This window comes from Bufo gargarizans, chromosome 1, assembly GCF_014858855.1.
Source record: "Bufo gargarizans isolate SCDJY-AF-19 chromosome 1, ASM1485885v1, whole genome shotgun sequence".
In the NCBI taxonomy this organism is placed as follows: domain Eukaryota; kingdom Metazoa; phylum Chordata; class Amphibia; order Anura; family Bufonidae; genus Bufo; species Bufo gargarizans.
In genome coordinates, this window is record NC_058080.1 from 194,105,180 (window position 1) to 194,128,547 (window position 23,368).

General features: G+C 43.6%; 1 protein-coding gene across 1 annotated transcript in view; it reads left to right on the forward strand.

Annotated features, from left to right (window-relative positions):
* Nucleotides 1–21,786, forward strand: part of CLGN (calmegin) — a 55,858-nt gene extending 34,072 nt beyond the window's left edge. Inside the window, exons 6-14 of the mRNA XM_044302446.1 lie at nucleotides 412–604; nucleotides 2,580–2,769; nucleotides 8,521–8,634; nucleotides 12,053–12,209; nucleotides 12,296–12,511; nucleotides 15,091–15,210; nucleotides 16,033–16,177; nucleotides 19,178–19,272; nucleotides 21,251–21,786. Coding sequence (XP_044158381.1) covers nucleotides 412–604; nucleotides 2,580–2,769; nucleotides 8,521–8,634; nucleotides 12,053–12,209; nucleotides 12,296–12,511; nucleotides 15,091–15,210; nucleotides 16,033–16,177; nucleotides 19,178–19,272; nucleotides 21,251–21,331 — 1,311 coding nt within the window. The 3' untranslated portion in view covers nucleotides 21,332–21,786. The remainder of the gene's footprint in view (nucleotides 1–411; nucleotides 605–2,579; nucleotides 2,770–8,520; nucleotides 8,635–12,052; nucleotides 12,210–12,295; nucleotides 12,512–15,090; nucleotides 15,211–16,032; nucleotides 16,178–19,177; nucleotides 19,273–21,250) is intronic.
* The last annotated feature ends 1,582 nt before the right edge of the window (nucleotides 21,787–23,368 follow it).

Consider the following 23,368-nt stretch of genomic DNA (forward strand, 5'->3'; position numbering starts at 1 on the left):
CAGCAGAAATGACCAGAGCCAATGTGAGCCAGCCCTAACTCTACTCACATTAACAGCTCTGCTTCCTCTTCTAATCCGGTTAGGGATTGTAGGGATTAGAAGCCATAGGCTTTGTCTGGTACTGCAGCTCAAAGCCGTTCACCTGAAGGGGATGAGCTACACTAACAGACACAGCCCATGGACGGGAGTGGTGCTAGGTCTTTTATTTTTATAAAGTTGAGCCTAATTTCTAATCCCAGAAGACTCTAGTAAGCAGGTAAAAATAGGAAATGGGTGTTTTAGAGAATATGTTGATGGGATTACTGGGAGATTAGAAGGATGGCAGGTGGAAATATGTCTATTGTATTGTACTTTATAGTACTATAGAATGGGTTTTTCTATAAAATTATTTCTCATTTACATTTGTCACAGGAAGAATTCCAGGACAGAACCGCATATACAATTATGTTTGGTCCAGACAAGTGTGGAGAAGATTATAAACTGCATTTCATCTTCAGACATAAAAACCCTCTAATCGAAGATTATGATGAGAAACATGCAAAACGGCCTGAGGTTGACCTGAAGAAATTCTTTACTGACAAGAAGACACACCTCTATACTTTAAGTATGTCACTGTCATATTAAATTCCTTCTGATGAATGGCAGGAAATCAGAGGTTACAATTCTTTGCCCACAATTGCCTGCTCCATCAAGCTTTGTAAACCAGGGAATAAAACCTCTGTATGCCTTTTTATCCTTTAGGGTTGTTTCACACGAGCGGATGCCGTGCGTGACATCCGCTGCGTGAATGACAGCCAAGACCCGATGCGGACTGCAGAAGCACGGAGCAGTAACATGATTAATAATGCTCCGTGCCTCTCTGTGATATCTTTACTACGAAATCACGGTGACAACTTTATCTCACTGTGATTTCGTAGTAAAGAGGTCACAGAGAGGCACGGAGCATTATAAATCATGTTACTGCTCCGTGCTTCTGCTGTCCGCAGTGGGTCTTGGCTGTCATTCACGCAGCGGATGACATGCACTGCATCTGCTCGTGTGAAAAAGCCCTTAGAGGGAGGCCAGAACCGCTTGCCCTCACTGATGTCAGAGAAACACATAGGTCTCTGCTGCTTTTCATAGAGATGAAATTTACTGAAAACCTGTTGAGCAGGTGGACATGCATACCTTAGTTCTCAGGGTAAATACACAGGCGATGATACGTCTACTAAACCACTGTTCTATAGTCTCGCCATGCAACAATATTGGTTCTTCAGGAAAGTCTTTTCAGGTACCAAGGACAAAAAAGACATCATATTTTAACTTCTTTTCAGATAAAACACTGCTTGTATTGAATAATGTAGGCTTTTCGAGAACGCAGAATATTTCTCATTTAGGTTACTAATTCACGAGGTAAAAGCAGAAGTGTTTAGGAATTTATCCAGATGATGATCTGGAGTCAAGTAAATTGGGTAAGATGCCTTGCATCACATTTATTATGTGTTGCACACACCTTTTGTGCCTCACTAGACAAGTGGTCATGGAGTATGTAGCAGTTAGGGGTGTAGGGTTGTGAGAAGGGGTAGAAGTTAAAATGCAACATGAGATCAAATGTGTTTGGCAGCTGTTTTCTCCACTCTTCGTATTGAATACACATACACATTCAGCCAAACTGATTGTGTATGGAGGAGTTGGGAGAGATAGCTGTCTGCCGAGCGAACGGCTGACAGCTATTGAATGTGTATGGCTGGTCTAGACAGCTTTTGAATGTGTATGGCAGCCTTTAGTTTTAGGGCCCCCATACACAATTAATAGCTATCCGCCAGATGATTGTTCGGCTGATAAAAGGCGGGTTTACACGGGCCGATGGAGCGGCCAATTGTCGACTGCTCGCTCAGTTAAGGAGATGGCGGCATTTACACGCAGCGATCCCCTTCACTGTATGAGGACGAAGGATCACTATTGCTACCGTGCATCCCCATACAGAATCATTGTTTCTGGGCAGCAGATCACTGTTTAGACAGAACGATCTGCTGTCCAGAAGCCATGATTGGTGGTGCCTGCACGGACGACAGACAGGATCACCCAATGAACAAGTGTTTTGCTAGTTCATTCGGGTGATCGTTGGCTCATTTAGATGGGCAGATTATTGTGAACAAGTGGAACGGTCTTTGGACAATTATTGGTTTGTCTAAATCCAAGCCGACCTCCTCCCGGCTTCCCAATACACATACATGCTTGGCGCAGCTGAACGTTTCTGTGTATTCTATAGGGAGAGCTTATCTCTTAGGAGAACAAAAGGACTAATTTTGCCCAGTCCCAGTCCGTTATCATCTGTCGGGAGCTTCCCTTACACATTAGACTGTCGGCCAAAGCCACCGTTTTTGGTAGGTTCAGCTTGCAGCAAATAAATGTGTATGGGGGCATTTAGACAAAATTAGTAAATCTGTCCCTTTGTTTACTACTGCCAGTCCTAACTGGCCCATGAATACATTGATAAATGTTGTTTGTGGGCCAACCCCTTTAAAGAAAAGATTACAGTTTTTACAACTGCCTGGAATAAAAATTTGAAGAATTTCTCATTTCACTTTGCTTACCAGTTCTAAAGCCAGACAACACATATGAAATGCTGGTAGATCAAACAGTTGTTGGCCAAGGAAGTCTTCTGGAAGATGTCATACCACCTCTGAATCCACCTAAAGAAATAGATGATCCAAAAGACAAGAAACCTAAGGAATGGGATGAACGCCCCAAAATCCCTGATCCTAATGCTGTGGAGCCAGAAGACTGGTAGGAAAAGTCTTATTTAGCAGTTACCAGATGTAGTTCTGTGCTTTCTGAATGCTAATGCTAATGCAAAAAACAAAGGTTAAAGAAGGAGTAATGATTTTTACATCATTAATAATAGATGCAGGTTGTATTGTAAAATCTGGGACTAAATTCCCCTTAAAGACGACCATAGGCAATACATTGATGTAGTAAGTCCCATAGTTCATGGGCTGATCAGATAAGGCTACTTTCACACTTGCGTTCGGAGCGGATCCGTCTGGTATCTGCACAGACGGATCCGCACCTATAATGCAAACGCTTAGATCCATTCAGAACGGATCCGTTTGCATTACCATGAACAAAAAAAACAAAAAAAAAAAAATTGAGCCATACTGTGTCAACTTCAAACGGATCCGTCCCTATTGACTTACATTGTAAGTCTGGACGGATCCGTTTGCCTCCGCACGGCCAGGCGGACATCCGAACGCTGCAAGCAGCGTTCGGGTGTCCGCCTGCTGAGCGGAGCGGAGGACAAACGGTGCCAGACTGATGCATTCTGAGCGGATCCGCATCCACTCAGAATACATTGGGGCTGTACGGATCCGTTCGGGGCCGCTTGTGAGAGCCTTCAAACGGAACTCACAAGCGGAGCCCTGAACGCAAGTGTGAAAGTAGCCTAAGGCCTCATGCACACGACCGTTGTGTGCATCCGTGGCCGTTGTGCCGTTTTCAGTTTTTTTTCGTGGACTATTGACTTTCAATGGGTCCGTGGAAAAATCGGAAAATGCACCGTTTTGCAGCCGAGGCCGTGATCCGTGTATCCTGTCCTATTTTTTTGACGGACAACGGTTCACGAACCCATTCAAGTCAATGGGTCCGTGAAAGAACACGGATGCACACAAGATTGGCATCCGTGTCCGTGATCCGTGGCCGTAGGTTGCTTTCATACAGACGGATCCGAAGATTCGTCTGCATAAAAGCTTTTTCAGATCTAAGTTTTCACTTCGCGAAAACTCATATCCGACAGTATATTCTAACAGAGGCATTCCCATGGTGATGGGGACGCTTCTAGTTAGAATACACTACAAACTGTGTACAAGACTGCCCCCTGCTGCCTGGCAGCACCCGATCTCTTACAGGGGGCCGTGATCAGCACAATTAACCCCTTCAGGTGCGGCACCTGAAGGGGTTAATTGTACTATCATATCCCCCTGTAAGAGGGCAGACCCCCCCTCCCCAGTTTGAATATCATTGGTGGCCAGTGCGGCCCCCCCCCCCCTCCCTCCCTCTATTGTAATAAATCGTTGGTGGCACAGTGTGCGCCCCCCATCGCCCCCCTCCCTCCCTCCCTCTATTGTAATAAATCGTTGGTGGCACAGTGTGCGCCCCCCATCGCCCCCCCTCCCTCCCTCTATTGTAATAAATCGTTGGTGGCACTGTGTGCGCCCCCGATCGCCCGCCCCTCCCTCCCTCTATTGTAATAAATCGTTGGTGGCCAGTGTGCGGCCTCCCATCTCCCCCCGCCCCCGATCATTGGTGGCAGCGGAGTTCCGATCGGAGTCCAAGTTTAATCGCTGGGGCTCCGATCGGTAACCATGGCAACCAGGACGCTACTGCAGTCCTGGTTGCCATGGTTACTTAGCAATAGTACAATAGTAGAAGATTCATAGTTACCTGCTTGCTGCTGCGATGTTCGTGTCCGGCCGGGAGCTCCACCTACTGGTAAGTGACAGGTCTGTGCGGCGCATTGCTAAATGAACTGTCACTTACCAGTAGGAGGAGCTCCCGGCCGGTCACAGACATCGCAGCAGCAAGCAGGTAAGTATGAATCTTCTACTATTGTACTATTGCTAAGTAACCATGGCAACCAGGGCTGCAGTAGCTTCCTGGTTGCCATGGTTACCGATTGGAGCCCCAGCGATTAAACTGGGACTCCGATCGGAACTACGCTGCCACCAATGATCGGGGGGGGGGGGGGAGATGGGAGGCCGCACACTGGCCACCAATGTTGTTACTGCTATAGAGGGAGGGGGGCCGATGGGGGGTGCGCACTGTGCCACCAACGATTTATTACAATAGAGGGAGGGAGGGGGGGGGCGATGGGGGGCACACACTGTGCCACCAACGATTTATTACAATAGAGGGAGGGAGGGGGGGGGCGATGGGGGGCGCACACTGTGCCACCAACGATTTATTACAATAGAGGGAGGGAGGGGGGGGGGCCGCACTGGCCACCAATGATATTCAAACTGGGGAGGGGGGGGGGGTCTGCCCCCTGCTGCCTGGCAGCCCTGATCTCTTACAGGGGGATATGATAGTACAATTAACCCCTTCAGGTGCGGCACCTGAGGAGTTAATTGTGCTGATCACGGCCCCCTGTAAGAGATTGGGTGCTGCCAGGCAGCAGGGGGCAGTCATGTACACAGTTTGTAGTATATTCTAACCTGAAGCGTCCCCATCACCATGGGAACGCCTCTGTGTTAGAATATACTGTCGGATCTGAGTTTCACGATGTAGCTCATATCCGACAGTATATTCTAACATAGAGGCGTTCCCATGGTGATGGGGACGCTTCAAGTTAAAATATACCATCGGATTGGAGAAAACTCCAATCCGATGGTATAAAAGAACTCCAGACTTTACATTGAAAGTCAATGGGGACGGATCCGTTTGAAATGGCACCATATTGTGTCAACGTCAAACGGATCCGTCCCCATTGACTTGCATTGTAAATCAGGACGGATCCGTTTGGCTCCGCACGGCCAGGCAGACACCAAAACGACATTTTTTTCATGTCCGTGGATCCTCCAAAAATCAAGGAAGACCCACGGACGAAAAAACGGTCACGGATCACGGACCTACGGACCCCGTTTTTGCGGACCGTGAAAATAAACTGTCGTGTGCATGAGGCCTTATGCTGATCCCATGTGTGTAGTTGTCCATACACGGGTTATTTTGCCCTTTCCTATACTCTACAAGCGTTATTCGCCAGTTATCATTATGGCATGGAAGTGATCATTATAGGGGTATACATCATTAGATATCTGCATTTATGAAAATTATTTACCATATAGCAGTTGTCAGTTCATCAGATCAATGAAATCTATGATCAAAGTTCATACGTAAGACGTCCATGCATGGTAGATTAAAGTTGACGGAACCTGGCAACGTTGCGAGATTGACCAGTTCCTGAAAGTACATATGATGTATTTCAAAATGCTATTCATTTATTTAATTTCTGCAGCTTCCAGGTACTACTTATTCAACTCCTCGTTGACATACACATGCTTGCTTAACCGATGATTATTGAGGAGTGGGGAGGGATGACTGTGGTCACTATCGACCGAATGGAATAAAGGTGCCCATATACCTTCAGTGGCTGACAGAGACAATTATTTGGCTTGTTGTAGAATATGGCTGACAAATTACATTTCAGGACGCTAAAAACAAAACTAAAAACTTTATTGTAATAAACTGGTTATTAAAACACTGGGTAGAAGACACTTCAGTCACTATAGTGTTAGGCTACTTTCAGACTTGCGGCAGAGTGATCCGGCAAGCAGTTCCGTCGCCGGAACTGCCTACCGGATCAGGCAATCTGCATGCAAACGGACAGCATTTTTAGACGGATCCGGATGCGGATCTGTCTCACAAATGCATTGCAAGAACGGATCCGTCTCTCCGTTTGTCATGCAGACAAACGGATCCATTTCTATTTATTTTTTCTTTCTACATTTTCACGCATACGGCATTCCGGGTATTTTTAATGCTGCGGTATTTCTTCCATCCAAAACGCCATTCAGTGACTGAACTGAAGATATCCTGATGCATCCTGAACGTATTTCTCTCCATTCAGAATGCATTAGGATAAAACTGATCAATTCTTTTCCGGTATTGAGCCCCAGTGCCGGAAAAGAAAAACGCTAGTGTGAAAGTGCACTTATTTCCTTTAAATATCCCGATATTGTGGGCAAGGACAAATACTGCTATCTTACAAATAATGTGCCAGAGCAATTTTCTCTCATTAGCTGGCAGTGTATCTCCTAGTATTGTCCTTGTTCCATATCAATATCATTAGTGAGGGTCTCGGTGGGGAACCAGTGTATATACCACACTGCCGCTGCTCTAATATTCAGTGTATTGCCAAAGTTCCACAGCTTATTTAACCTTGTATCCCTCACTACTGAATTATACAAAACATTGTTGCAATCTGTCAATTATTAACTCTTTCTCAAGTAACTGGCTAAGGTCAAATATAGGCTCAACGCTTTTCTGGTTTGAAACAAAACCCCCATCAGGAGCCCTTTGATTCCTAAAATTCTAGCCTACTTCAACATACAAACAGACAGACAAACATGTATGAGCGCACGCCACCTCTTCTACCCAGTGTTTTAATAAGCAGTTTATTACAATACAGTTTTTTGTTTTGTTTTTAGCGTCCTTAAATTAAATTTGTGAGCTATACGTATAAGTGACGCATCAGGAGAGTAAAATACGTGATTCCTGTGATTTGATTGTTGTAGAATACCACTCTCAGGAAACCCAGTTTTCAGGAAGAGTAATGTTTATGACGGCCAGTTGGGAACATTAACACACATTTCACACTCAAAGGGGGGAAGGACACCCATTCAATTTATATATGATCATCTTATACTATACTTACATGTCTAATCCTCATTGGATGGGTTAAACACTTCACTACCTTATTGGAGACCATCAAGCATGTACAGCATGTGATCGTCTAGTGGTCTTCGTGGTTAACATATAGCCAACATTTGATATTCATTACAAATCTCCCTTGTCTCGTCCACTCTTATTTATGGCCCCTCACCCAAGTGAGTTCCACCCCGCACCTTTGGAATGCGTCCATATTTCAAGAACTTGAGAATGTAATGTCTGGCATAACAGGTATTTTTTTACTTATGATTTTTAATTTCTCTTTCAGGTCAACAGCTATCTGACCCAACTTTCCATACACATACATCCTTTACTGAGCGTGTACAAATTTACAGTAGGGAGAGAGGAGAAACCGCTGCCAGACATCTCTGGCGATGGCCTATCTCCCAACAGGACAAAAGGATTGGGCGTTAAATTTTAACGTTCTCAATCCTCCTCTCCCTCGACATCATATGGCAGGGTAAACTCAAGAGCTCCCCATACACGTTAAATTGTCAGCTGGTCCTGTCGAAAACTGGGGCCAGCTGGCAATGCTCTAATGTGAACGGGGGCCTTAAATGTATGGAACAAATCTTGGCCAGTCCAAACTTGCTCGTTAATATGCGGATCTGTTCGTCAATTATCTCATGTATGGCCAGATGAGTTTCACTTGCATGAGATGATTGGGAATATAATTTCAGCTATGAGAAATCTCAGGTAGTCTTCAATGAGTCTGAGAATCTCTTGTAGCCATATGCAATGGGTTCCCATTTGCTTTTAGTGCAAGTTTTATGCAGAGTGGATGCTCATTTGTAATGAGAGGGAATTAATAATTTAGTCTGGTAAATAATAAGTCCATATTGCAGGGCTGTAGAAAGCCAAAAGCTAAGTAGCAAATACACTTAAAATATCTGAGTCCTTTCCATTGAGTGCATTTGCGGGACTTCTTCCCTAGCTCATTAGAGTATCACATTGCCTTGTCTCCTGAATTTTACATTGTTTTCACATTATCTCTATGCCAAGCACTTATGCTTTCTTAGTGGAATTACCATATTCTATTGTCTTATTATATTATAATTGTACTCTGTCAGAAGTGTATTTTTAATGTATTTTTAGGGATGAAGGGGGTCCTGTTAAAATAGAGGATGTGAATGCTGTGAAACCAGAAGGCTGGCTGGATGATGAGCCTCATCTGGTACCTGATCCAGAGGCTCAGAAGCCAAGCGACTGGTAAGAAGCTGTTTGTTACACGTATGATGATTCATTGTGTGTTAAATTTGGATACTTTACAAATTTTATTACAGAAAATATTTGGAGCTAGATATACAGAAGACATTGTTGACAGTCCAGGACAAGTTTAACTCCTTAAAGGGGTATTCTGATTACTACACTGAATAGAGGATAACTGATTGGCGGAGGGCCAACCACTGGGGCAGGACACTTACTGATCCTGTGAATGGAGCAGCAGGTGGAGCATATGCCCTGCCGCTCCATTCATTCTCTATAGGACTACCATAATACTCTGTTAACCTCTTCCAGACCTCAGCCATGCATAAAGTCCGGTCTTCAAAGATGGTGCCCACTCGCAAGCGCAGTGGGTGCCATAACAGCCAGGTGTCTGCTGTTTTACACAGCAGACAGCAAGGGCTAATGTCTGCGATCGGCGATAATGCAGATCACATACATTTAATCCCTTATGTTCCATGGTCAAATGTGACCACAGCATCTGAGAGTGCTAAAACAGAAGCCTTGTGCTTTCCAGCCCAGACCGCCTTCCCCTGGCTGAGATTGGAGAAGGCGCTCCAAACTAGAAATAGGCCTGAGTCTCTACAATGCTTCCATGCTGATTACTAGTCATTTCCAATGCTGGCATGCAGATGGCAGCACTGCATTGAAAAATATCCTGAATCCTGCATTCTGTAATGAATAGAAATCCATTACAGAATACAAGTGGCAGTCTAATAATTGTATGTTATAGTCACATACGGGGATTTAAAAAATAAGTTGGAAAAACAGTTTTTAAAAATGTAAAAGTTTAAATCACCCCCCTTTTCCTATAACAGGGATGCTGAACCTGCGGCCCTCCAGCTGCTTGCCAACTACAACATCCCAGCATGCCCAGACAGCCTAAAGCAGGGCATGGTGGTAGTTTTACAACAGTTGGAGGGCCACGGGTTGAGCATCCCTATCCTACAATAGATAAACAATAAATATTAAACATTCTGGGCATTGCCGCGTCTGAAAATGCCTTTACTATTAAAATATAAAAATATTAATCCCAAATTGGTAGAGGTATAACAAAAAAAACTCAACTCAAAATGGCTGCTTCAGCATTTTTCAGTACTTCACCTCCCAAAATAATTTGAATAAAAAGTGATCAATGAGCCATACACACTCTAAAAGCCCTCATATGGCTATGTAAACGAAAAAAATATATATATATATATATGGTCCGGAAAGGCAGGGAGTAAAAAACTAAAAAGCCGAAACCGAAAATTGCAAGGCCCTAAAGGTCATGGACTGAGCCAATTTCGGGACCCAGGATAACCAGAATTCTACTTATTATGTACTCCTTCTGAGTTACAGCCTGCATTATAGTCCAGAGCTGCAATCACAGTTTAGGTGGTCGTCATTGGAAAGAGTCAACCAACTTGTCATGGGACACATCCATAACAGCTTAGCTGAGCTCCTGCAATGCAGTGACAGTCTTAATTTTCCCAAATTACTGTAATGACAGGTATAAAGTATCACAGAATGAAAATTTCTAGAGCAAGTTCTGTACAGACATTGATCCAACTGTACTGACAGGTCTGATTAGCTATTTTCTTATGGAGATCTGCCACCTGCAGGCCTCCATTAGAACTGCAGCTATAATAGCCTTGAAGAGAAAATAAGAAGTCAGCTCCAATCAGATATCTGCACATAGACCAAGACTCTTGGTCTATGTGCAGATATCTGATTGGAGCTGACTCAGTGACCTCTTTTTTTCTCTTTTACACATAAACGGTTAAACTATATTCCTTAGTAAAAATGACCAGTCCACACCACACCATGAGGGCCCCCCTGAGCAAAGATTAGTAAATGTGGCCGGTGGTTCAGCAGACAGAGAGAACCCAACCCCTTATGCCTCCCGTCTCTTTAATAATCCCCCACTAATGGGGTTATTTAAATTACTGGTGGATTATTAGAGAGACGAGAGACATAAGGGGTTCTCTCTGTCTGTCTGCTGAACTGTGGCCTGGGGCCACCACCGGCCAGATTTACTAATCTTTGCTCAGGGGGGCCCTCATGGTGTGGTGTGGACTGGTCATTTTTACTAAGGAATATAGTTTAACCGTTTATGTGCAAAAGAGAAAAAAAGAGGTCACTAAGTCAGCTCCAATCAGATATCTGCACATAGACCAAGAGTCTTGGTCTATGTGCAGATATCTGATTGGAGCTGACTTCTTATTTTCTCTTTTGCACATAAATGGTTAAACTATATTCCTTAGTAAAAATGACCAGTCCAGTCCACACCCCGAGCAAAGATTAGTAAATGTGGCCGGTGGTGGGGCCCCAGGCCACAGTTCAGCAGCAGACTGCAGACAGAGAGAACCGAACCCAACCCAACCCCTTATGTCTCCTGGGGCCGTCTGTCTCTATCACCCACTAATTTATGAATGGATCTGATCACCTGGGGTTAATTAATAATTCGAGGTGACCTGACCGACTGACCGGCCTAAATTTCTAATATAAAATAAAATCAATATGCGTGCTGCTTTTTGCTTTACCTACCTCCTCCCCTCCTGGCGCGGCAGTGGCAGGTCTCAGGTCTGGCTGTGTAAGGTAGGTACTAGGTGAGTGACTCACCACCCAATCCCTTTAGCTCCGGACCGGAGGCAGAGACTTAATACCTGGACTCCCTGCTGCTGGCCTGGCTGCTACGCCGTGGCGCCACTCACCAGGCTGCTGTGAGTGAGTCACACACCCTCTTTTACCACGTGACGGCGGGGCGCCGACGTGCTTGCTAAGCAGCGCTTGTAAGTTGTTCTGAAGACTGCTGCTGGCGCTGCGCATAGTGTGAATCAGAATGGGATGGGACTGGGAGTTGGGACTCGGGAAACAGAGCTCCCTTGGGCCCCCAGGAGCAACTGGGCCCGGGGCAGCTGCCCCTTTTGCCCTGCGGCAAAGTTGCCCATGGCTCTAGGAAGAGCCCTGGTTGTTCCAAACTTCTTGCATTTAAGAATTATGAAGGCCACTATGCTCTTGGATACTTTAAGTGCAACAGAATATTTTTTTGCCACCCTTCTCAAGATCTGTTCCTCCACTCAGTACTGTCCCTGGGCTCTACGAGCAGTTCTTTCCTTCTCTTGTTTTCTGCTCTGATATGAATTGGTAACTGTGAGACCCTATATAGACAGGGAGGGGGTATATTTCCAAATCATGTCCAATCAACTGAATTTACCACAGGTGGACTCCAATTAAGGTGTATAAATATATCAATGGTGATGAAGAATTGGGAGGCCCCCAGAGCTAAATTTCAATAGCAAAGGATCCAATTTTATTTTTTTATTTTTTAATACATTTGTATATTATCACAGTGATCTAGGGTAGTGTGTTCCATATGCACATGTTACAATATTATGAAGGACTTATTTGATGTTCATAGGAATGATGAGATGGATGGTGAATGGGAAGCTCCTCTGGTTTCCAACCCGAAGTGTAAGAGTGCACCTGGATGTGGAGAGTGGGAACCCCCACTTATAGACAATCCTAACTACAAAGGACCATGGAAGCCTCCTATGATTGAGAACCCTAATTATCAGGTGATTATTCTATACGGCCACTACTATTTTATACAACATTATATTTCATACCAGTCCTGATCCACTCATTCTTTATTTTTGTACAGGGAATTTGGAAACCACATAAAATCCCAAACCCACATTATTTTGAGGACCTTAATCCATTTAGAATGACACCTTTCAGTGCCATTGGTTTGGAACTGTGGTCAATGACTTCTGATATATATTTTGACAACTTTATCATCTGTACAGAGAAGGAAGTGGCTGACCGTTGGGCTTCCGATAGTTGGGGACTGAAAAAACTGGTGGCCAGTGCCAATGAGGTTTGTTATTGCAGAAATAAAGGGCGGTCAATTCTTCATAGAGAGAAATGAGAAGAAAGAGTGGGTTACAAAATAGACACATACATTCTCCTCAACATTGAAACTGCAACACCAAGAAGGAAAAGTTGTAGAATTATGGAAATCCCATGGTCGATGGACCAGTTAACGATATGAAATGATTAAAATACATTCTGTTTTAGTCAGTATTGAGTATGAGCACCACCTATAGAAATACACACACTTACACACCTTGGCATGCTATCAATGAGGTTATTAAAGGGGTTTTCCGAGACATCAATACTGATGACCTATCCTCTGGACAGGTCACCAGTATCTGATCAGTGGGGGTCTGACACCCGGAAACCCCCCCCCCCCCCTCCCATCCGCTTTTTGAGAAGTCACCGGCACTGTGAGAGCCATGGCCTTCCCTGTGCTTGGTATCGCAGCTCAGCCCCATTTACTTGAATAGAGCTGAGCTGCACCTAGGCATTGTGACCTATTAACATGTCGGCACTCGCCCTAGGAAAAGCTGGAGAAAGCCGCTGCTCTAATGCCAGAGAATGTAGCCGTCTCAAACACCTGATCGGCAGGGGTTCTAGTTGTCAGAGCCCTACAGATCAGACACTGATGACCTATCCAGAGTAATACTGAGTATTCATCAGTATTAAAGTCTCTGAAAACTTTAATGTTGTCTGAGTAATTTTCTGCTGCTGTGAATGTACTCGGGCACAGAACTCTTCAGGATTCGCCGCTCACAGCTCCATTTGCATTTCCTGACCAATGACATCCAAGATGTGCTTAATGGGAAACAAGTCCAGAGACGCTGCAGGCCATGCAGCCTGCTCACAGTAGAACAAGCAACATGATGGCCAGCATTCTCTTGTTGAAAAAACAGCTCCATGAATAAATCAATGTAACGCTGAGTTATCAGTGTACCTGAAATGAAGACTACCATTTCTTCACACCATAATGGTGTGACATTGTCTGATGAAGGCCTTTTCATGGCATTGCTCACATGGTCACCAGAACAATCGCTGACTGTGACTAAAGCGGAACTGATTGCTGAAGAGCATAGACTTCCATTTCAGACCCCATGCTGCCTTGCTGTGCCAATGATTGTCTTTGAGAGCGGTGGTAGGAGGTCAATGGACTTCTGGAACCTAACCCAATGTTGTGCAAATTCCTTATGATGGTATGTGTAGACACTGTTTGCTCCCTTGGTCTGGTATGTGATGTCCAATTTCATTTGCAGTACAGAATGGATCACTAATACCTCATTCTTCTAATCGGACAATGCGTCCATGTAGAGGTGCTCCTCTATGCATCTCTTACTGTCATTCCAGTTCATCATTGTTCTCCCAACCACTGGGACACATAGCATTGAACAGTGCTGACATCTCGGGTTAGGCGTGTAGTGATCTGCTGGAGTGATAAGCCAAGGCCTCTCAGTTCAAAGATTCTGTCCCTCTCACTTTGTAACAAGTGGAGATAACTGGCATGTATAATCATCCCATGCGACTTGATCCGATTTTTGAGGTTTCACGTGGCTAAAAATAAAAAGGTTGCTGCTTTCAGTCTGGCCTTAATGCCCCTGCCCCCCACATGCCAGAGCGTGGAGCTGGATGCTTGAAATTTTGATTATCTGTAGATCTTAGCGACACCTGCTACTTCCTCAATTTGCATAACCCTACGGCTTGTCCTTCTTGCGGGTGCAATTTTAATGTTGAGGAGTGTATATTATGTCCATTGTAAATGTTCCATAGCTGAAAGAACAGATATATATTCTACATAGTGTACATTTTGGATGCACGGAAGTAACAAGCCTTCTTCAGAATTCAAGTCATAGAAGGTTGAGGTAGAAATGTCTAAACTGCTTACATATTCCACTCTAGAATTTACAAGTTAATATACTATACTGAGTGTTGAGACCTCCACCAATCACTAGAATGAGGAGAGAGAAGTGTGGGCATATTGCGGTCCCTTTCCTTGTTGTAGTTGGCGGGCTCTGTAGAAGTCTATTTATTGCCTTGTCTCAATTCCGTCCTCTGAAGTGTGGAGAGCACTATATGTGCACGCTTCTCTCTCCTTGTTCTAGAGATCATGGGGCTCTCATGACCCCCACTAATTAAAACTTTTGATAATGTCTCTATGACATATCAAAAGTTTTACCAAAACTCAGTGACCTTTTAAGTCTAACACTTCTGTCTCAAGATGTTACTCCATTTTCTACACCACCTCTTCACTGGAGTAAAATTGTGACAATTTTTGCAACTCTTTAAAAGAGGCAGTTGATAAATGTGGCTTATATTAGTTTGTCAGACTAACTACACTCATATTCCATGTGGCAAAAATTTATCTAAATAAGGTAAAAAAATTGCAAAGCCATATTTTGTAACTTTTTGAAGCCAGATTTCTGCAGTGCAGACCTTGATTAATTCCTCTCATGGAGAAGTATCCTTAATAATCTAGGCTAAAACCAGCTTCCTTGGTTTGGTCAGGGGTAATAGGTTCAGGCCATGTCATGTGTTTTGATGGACTGCAACTACTTGAAGATGCTTGTTTTATCACTTTTCTTTCAGCCAGGCTTGATTAATCAACTCCTGAGTGCTGCAGAAGAGCGACCATGGCTTTGGGGCCTTTATATCCTGACAGCTGCACTCCCTGTGGGTCTTCTGGTCCTGTTCTGCTGGCCCAGAAAGGTTAGGACAACTACCTTTTTGTCAAATTGGTTACTTCATTACTCAGACTCATTCCTAGCTACAGAAATGTACAAATCAAATAACCTTTTTGTGCAGTGATGATTATGCTGAAAACAAGGGGTCTTTTCACATGTCCAGAGCCTACTGTGAAGATATACATTGGGAGGATCTAATGATATGACCTCTAATGGGAGGCTGCAACGTATCTCACTGTATACAATGGGATATGTTTGTAATGGACTTCCATTTAAAAATTAACTAAAAATAAATTACATTATACTTTTCTATGGGATAGACGGTCTGTTAATCTATTTTGACATTTACAGGCCCCATAGAGGCCAAATGGACACACCTTTGACCTCCGTTGGGTTAATGGAGCCTTTTGGATATGTTTAGTGTATATGCCAGGAGTTTTTCCCAAGATATATGCCCTAATATGATGTGAAAATAGCCTAAAATGTACTGGAAACAGGGGCGTAGCTATAGGGTGTGCAGAGGTAGCAGTCGCTACTGGGCCCAGGAGCTGAGGGGGCCCAAAGACCCTTGTGGGGCCACATAGGAAGACACTAGTATTATAGAAAGTGCATGCTGGTCAAGTTACACTTCTGATTGGAGGGAAGGGGTTAGGTCAAGAATTTGGTATTGGGAGGGGGGGTCGTCAATTTTTGCCTCAGGCAACAGGAAGGCCATGTGCTTCCATGGCCACAAAGCACTGAGGGAAGGGGAGTCCAAGCTGAACTCTTGCACCAGGGCCCATGAGCCTTTTGGTTATGCCCCTGACTAGAAACAAACCCATATTCTGCACTTTTTTCCTTTCTTTAGAAAATTGAAGAAGAAGATGATGATGCAGACTTTTCAATGAGTGATTTTCTAGAACCTGATGAAACTGATTTAGCTCTCCAGAAAAATATGAAGAAGGGGGATTTAGAAGGCACTGAAGATCACAAGAAGGCAGCACTGGACAAAGGTGAACTGTATCTCCTGTGTAATGTTTAGCTGATATATAGCAGTCTTTCTCAACTCCAGTGAATCCTCACGACCCCCCAGCATGTCATGTTTTTTGGATTTCCTTAGTATTGAGAGATATCCTTATTGTCAATGCATCATGACTTACCACAAGTATTCATTCTGTGGGATATTCTCAAACATGACCGGCAGGTAGACCCTGGGGACCGGCATTGCGATACACTGGCCTATAATATAATATTAGCCTGTGGTCACAATGGTGCTATTTTACTGCACTGTGTTATTGGGCCAATAGTCTGTGTAACTGGAGTCAAAATTGCTTCAGTTATGCTCTCCTTCCTCTCCTGTGTTTTTTAAGATCTGGTTGTATTAAATCAAAACTGAACAAAACCTGATCAGGCATGAAAATAATTGTAAATCAATGGGTGCTGGATCCGTTTTTTTTTTCGTTACAGAAAAAAACGCATCCGGCACCATTGACTTAGGCTAGTTTCACACTAGCGTTGTTGGATTCCGTTAGGCAGTTCCATTGCCGTAAATGCCTGCCGGATCCAGAAATCTGTATTCAAAAGGATATAATTTGTTTCTGGATCCGTCTGACAAATGCATTGAAATACTGGATCCGTCTCTCCGGTGTCATCCGTCAAAACAGATTAAAAAAAAATTCTTTCACATTTTTAAAGGTCTGCACATGCGCAGACAGGAAAACCGGATCCGTCAATGCAGCAATTTCCTGAACACTTGGTATCGGATCCAGCATTAATACATTTCGAAGGAAATTAATGCTGGATCCGGCAAGTATTTCAGAATTTTGGCCGGAGAAAATACTGGAGCATGCTGCGGTATTTTCGCCGGCCAAATACCGTAACAGGGACGGAACAGAAGACATCCTGATGCAAACTGAACGGATTGCTTTCCATTAAGAATGCATTAGGAGAAAACTGATGCATTTTTTTCCGGTATGGAGCCCCTGTGACGGAACTCAATACCGGAAAATTTTAATGCTAGTGTGAAAGTAGCCTAAGACCTCATGCACACGACCGTTGTGTTCCGTTCCGCAAAATGGGGTTCCGTTGTTCCGTGATCCGTTTTCGTTTCCGTGTGTCTTCCTTTATTTTTGGAGGACCACCAGACATAAAGAAAGGTAAAAAAAAAGGTAAAGTTTAAGACAGGTTTGCCATGCAAATGATAGGAATAAAACGGACGCGGAAGCGCGGATGATAATCTTGTGTGCCTCCGTGTTTTTTAGCGGTCCCATTGACTTGAATAGGTCCGCAAACCATTTGTCGCGGACAAGAATAGGACAGGTTATAGTTTTTTGACAGACTCGAACCACGGATCACGGACGGCAAACGGTGCACTATCCGCATTTTAAACGGCTCCATAGAAATGAATGGGTCTGCATCTGAAACGCTAAAATTGGCGGAACGAACGCGGAGACAAACAACGGTCGTGTGCATGAGGCCTTACATTGATTTTCATGCCTGATCAGGTTTGTCCAGTTTTCCAAAGGTTTTGTGCCCAGCCCCAAAACGCATCCTGATTAGTTTTGTCCCCATTGACAATGAACAAGGACAAAACTGATCCGTTTTAATTCAGGTTTTGAGATCCTCTGCTGGATCACAAAAACTGAATTAAAAATGCAGATGTGAAAGTAGCCTTTAAAGGGCTTCTGTCACCCCACTAAACCTTTTTTTTTTTTTTGCTTACTTATAATCCCTACACTGCGATTTATGGCTACATGATCAAATTAATCATTTTGGTCCTGTAGATTTAGTTTAAAACAAGCTTTTAAAATATGCTAATTACCTTGCTACCAGCAAGTAGGGCGGCTACTTGCTGGTAGCAGCCGCATCCTCCGATCGTAAAGACGCCCCCTCCACATTGTGATTGACAGGGCCAGGGAACGGGATCGTTCTCTGCTGGCCCTGCCTGTTTGCATTTAAAATCTTGCGCCTGCGCCGCGGCCGTACCTGTCTTCAATTGGCGCAGGCGCACTGAGAGGCGGCCGCTCCATCCTCAATGCGCCTGCGTCGGGTGTAGATGTGACGTCATCGGCGCAGGCGCATTGAGGATAGAGCGGCCGAGCGAGCGGCCGCCTCTCAGTGCGCCTGCGCCAATTGAAGACAGGTACGGCTGCGGCGCAGGCGCAAGATTTTAAATGCAAACAGGCAGGGCCAGCAGAGAACGATCCCATTCCCTGGCCCTGTCAATCACAATGTGGAGGGGGCGTCTTTAGGATCGGAGGATGCGGCTGCTACCAGCAAGTAGCCGCCCTACTTGCTGGTAGCAAGGTAATTAGCATATTTTAAAAGCTTGTTTTAAACTAAATCTACAGGACCAAAATGATTAATTTGATCATGTAGCCATAAATCGCAGTGTAGGGATTATAAGTAAGCAAAAAAAAAAAAAGTTTAGTGGGGTGACAGAAGCCCTTTAAACACTGGAAAAAAGGACTAATCCCATTTAAAATGTAGATCGTGTAAACATCTAGTCTAAAGATGCGCCAGATTTGATAGGGGCCTGGTGGAAAACTTCTGAATTGTTCAATCCTGACCTGGTGCCAAGACTGGTATCTGGTGACAATGCCCTGCTGACTACTAGTTACAGCGTCAGGTATCTGCTGAAGAGGTGCGGAGCTTAAAGAGATGAATATTGAAGACCTTTCCTCAGGAATAGTAATCAATATGGGGAACCACTCCAGAGACACCCACTGATCTGCTTTTGAAAGGTGCAACAGTCTCAAGAAAAAAACAGAAATATTATTTATGCAAATTAGGGCTTCAGTGCACCAGAACCTTTTTCCTCGGTGCACATGAGCTTGCATTTACTCAAGAATAAAACTCTTTTCCTGGGGACACCAAAACCACTTTTCACAAAACAGGTATCATTTTAATCAGCAGAACCAACCATACCAGGTGGTAAGCCTGGTACAGTAGGGTTCATACTGCTGACTGGTGTTTATAATGTTTGATGATTTTTTACGTTTTGTTATTCATAGACATTGGCGAAGATAACATAGAAAATGAGGAGGAGGATCTGAGTCAAGAAGATGAAGATGCTGGAGCCACATTAAATCAGTCCTCAGGGGATGAGGTAAAAGTAGCAGCACAATTATAAAAAAAAAATATACATATATATATATATTACTCTTCTCTTACCACTTGCCCAATATGTGCATTGCAAAAATCACACCGTCTCACAAAAGTTTATTGTGGCCAATTTTGGGGAGAGATGTATGGATAAAAAGCATTGTGGAAAAGGACAGTTTTAGGGCTCATGCACATGGACGTATTTTCTTTCCATGTCCGTTCCGGTTTTTTTTGCGGCCCGTATGCGGAACCATTCGGTTCGCAAAAAATAAATAAACAGAAGCTACTCTGTGTGCATTTCGTTTCTGTATTTCTGTTCCGCAAACAAATAGAACATGTCTTATTATTGTCTGCATTACGGAAAAGGATAGTACTGTTCTATCAGGGGCCAGCTGTTCCACAAAATATGGAATGCACACGGACGTCATCCATTTTTTTTTGCAGATCTGTTTTTTGCTGACCACAAAATACATACCGTCGTGTGCATGAGCCCTTAGAGTGTGGTAACATTTTTCACATATCCTCTGTGTATGGGTGCCTATACGCTGTGCAGCCGCAGTACACCTAAGGCCTCATGCACACAACAGTATTTTTTCACGGTCCGCAAAATGGGGTTCCGTTGTTCCGTTTTTGTTTCCGTGTGTCCTCCTTGATTTTTGGAGGACCACCAGACATGAAGGAAAGTGAAAAAAAATCTAAGTCAAGTCTGCCTTGCAAATGATAGGAAAAAAACGGACACGGATCACGGACGCGGATGACAATCTTGTGTGCATCCGTGTTTTTTAACGGACCCATTGACTTGAATGGGTCCGCGAACCGTTGTCCGTGAAAAAAAATAGGACAGGTCATATTTTTTTGACGGACTGAAAACACGGATCACGGACGCGGATGACAAACGGTGCATTATCCGAGTTTTCAACGGACCCATTGAAAGTCAATGGGTCCGCAGAAAATCACGGAAAACTTAACAACGGACACGGAACACAACAACGGTCGTGTGCATGAGGCCTAAGTCTTCTGTCCCCTAAAAGCCTTGTCTGGAGGAAGAACATAGGAGCGTGCACTACTATTGGCCATATTTCAAACAGAGTGCGCCCTTTCTATTTAATGGGCCTTTGAAAACCACAGACAGTACATGGATGCCATCTACATGTGGTCTATTTTTCACACTGATCTAATGTATAATGAATTGATAAAAAGTCTGTAAAAAATGTATTTTTGTGGCACTTTTGATTGGCACTATTGAGTGACAGCCGTAGTCCAAAGCAGTAGGCCATCTTGTAGCCCCAGCCTAAAGGGGTTGGCTATTTTCTGGCCACGTGTGACCAATGTCTGGGTAAGATATGGCACTTACTAATATAGTCTTTGTTCATATTCTGTGCTGTTTGCTATATTCCATAAGCCATGCTCCCCTCTTAGGCAGAACTTCTGTGCTGTCTTCACAGAGGTCCTGTCCATAGGATGGCCGCTGATGGAGGGTCATGTGACCAGGCACATCACTCAGCCACCTCTATTTAAACACACTGCACTAAACTCCTGGCATATGGACCTCTGTGCAGACAGCACAAAAGACGTGGCAAACAAGGGGGCATGGTGCAGATAATCAGCAAATACTATATCAGTAAGTGTCATCTCACAGAAACATTGGTCAACAGTATCCAGAAAGTGACCAACCCCTTTAAACTTTGCCCCATGCCAGTACATTGTATAAAATAAAAAAATAATCCTAAACTTGCCATATGACCGCCACAGCCTAGCGGTATACGGAACAAGGATGTCAACGCCAGTGATAGGTTGCAGCAGTCACATGACTTACACCTCAACGAAACTGCAGCAGTCTTGTAATCAAAGAATGGGAAGGAGGACAGCAGGAGAAACAGGCAACTATAGGATTTTTTATTTTATTTTTTGCACAGGGAAAAGTTTACTATAACTTGTACAATCCCTTTAGGCTAATATTGATTTTGAACTTTCCCCAACAGATGAAAGAGGCAGACGAAGGGGCAGATTCTGGAGATCACTTAAAGAAATCCCTCCGTAAAAGACGAGTACGGAAAGATTAAGACTTCCAACATATTTAAAGGACTGTTAGAGCCGGTTTGCCAACGAGTATATGCTTGGTGACTCATAAAATACACGGACAAGGAACCACATCTTACCTCTTGGTCCAAGACTTTGTGAAACCTAAGCATTCCCGATTCATGTGCTTTTGTCAGAGATTTCAAATTTTTGTGTGCATTAGTTTTCCTTGAGATTTCAGATACATCCAGGTTTTGCGTTATTAGACCGCTTATTTCAGTTTCTAGTAGTCTTCATGGCCGATTCTTTCATTCTAAATGTTCTAGACATTGACCAGTAGGGGGCACCAGGTATTTTCACATTGCTCTCCTGAATGTGTTTGTTTCCTTACTATACACTACAGTCTCTCTCCCCATTAGATGAGCTGCACACATAATGCTCTGCACTGAATTTTAATACCATAAGAGCATGTGAGGTGATGCCAAGGCGGACGAGTTGCAGAACTCCTAAGGACAACTGAAACACTTAGTAGGCCATTCTACTGATCACTTCTGGATGAAACATTTCTCAGGATGGAACAGAAGTTATAATAGCAGGCTTTGTTATTTATAAAGCACAGAACTTATATATGCATATGTATTTTGGGGGCCGCCCTCAATAATGGTTTCTACAGTCAGGAATATGTATGAAGTTATCAAACTTAGGGCTTGTTCACACGAACATGCCGTATTTTGAAGTCTGCAAATTGCGGATTCGCAAAACACGGATGCCGCCCGTGTGCCTACCACAATTTGCGGAATGGACGGCCCTTTATAGAAATGCCTTTTCTTGTCTGCAAAATGGACAAGAATAGGACATGACTCATAATTTTTGCGGGGCCACGGAACGGAGCAACGGATGCGGTCAGAACACAGAGTGCTGACCGCATCTTTTATAACCCCATTGAAGTGAATGGGTCCGCACCCGAGCCGCAAAAAATGCAGCTCGGATGGGGAACCAAACCACAGTCGTATGAATAATTTACACGACAGTGAAAAACCTCTGTCACATGACACAATAGTGGTCTATGGGGTTATTCACACAGCCATTTTTTTTTTCTTTTGACAGCCCATGAATAACGACTGTCAAAAAATAGGACATGTCCTATTTTTACGTTGTAATGGACCGTCAGCAACCATACAATTGAAGGGGGATTTTAAAGTGGGTGTTTTCAATGGCCGTTTCTCAGAAAGGACACAGTGAAAAAAATTGCTTGTTAAAAAAGTTTTGCAGTTTTTAACAGCATTTTTTTCATCGTTGTGTGAATGTAGCTTTATCCTTTTTACTGTGTACTTGCTGAGTATTTTTGAAATTTTGCTTCCCAAGGAGTGGTTAAAGGGGTTGTCCCATGAAAAATATTCTGGTTTTCAAACCGGCAGCTGGATCTGAATATATTTCTAACTGCAGGTAATAAAAAAAATCTATTATAGTTATTCAATAAAATCTATATAGCGCCACATTCACTGGGATGTAAGCACATGCTCAATTCCATCAGCTGCAGCAGAAGGGACACACCCCTGAGAAAGGACATGGCCCTGAGCTGCCAGCTTGCCATAAATCTAGTAGAACAATTGGAACAACGGATGGGAAGATCTCTGGATCCATGTGAGGTACAGGACTGGTTCTAGCTTTGTTTTAGGTTGTGATGTACTAGATAATTTATTATTTTTAATTTTTTTACATTATTCATGGGATAACCCTTTTAATAACGGCCCTGCCATAGCGGTCAATGATTTGTACTGTGTTCTATTCAAAAAGTAGTTTTACATGTTGCTGTATATCTAATATATATGTACATTTTACCCCAAACTTTTATAGTCGAATAAAAACCTGTCAGTTTATTAAAAGATTATTTCCAATAAATATTTACTATAATTGGTTAATTATTGTTACATCAGTTCTGGACATTTTCCGTGTGAGGGCTGGATTTCCCAGGCTGGACACTGCTCCTCTCATCATAGTGACTTATGACGCTGTGAGCTCATGCCTGACCGCAGGTCTACTATACGGTCTTCACATAAAGCCACGAATACAATACAGTA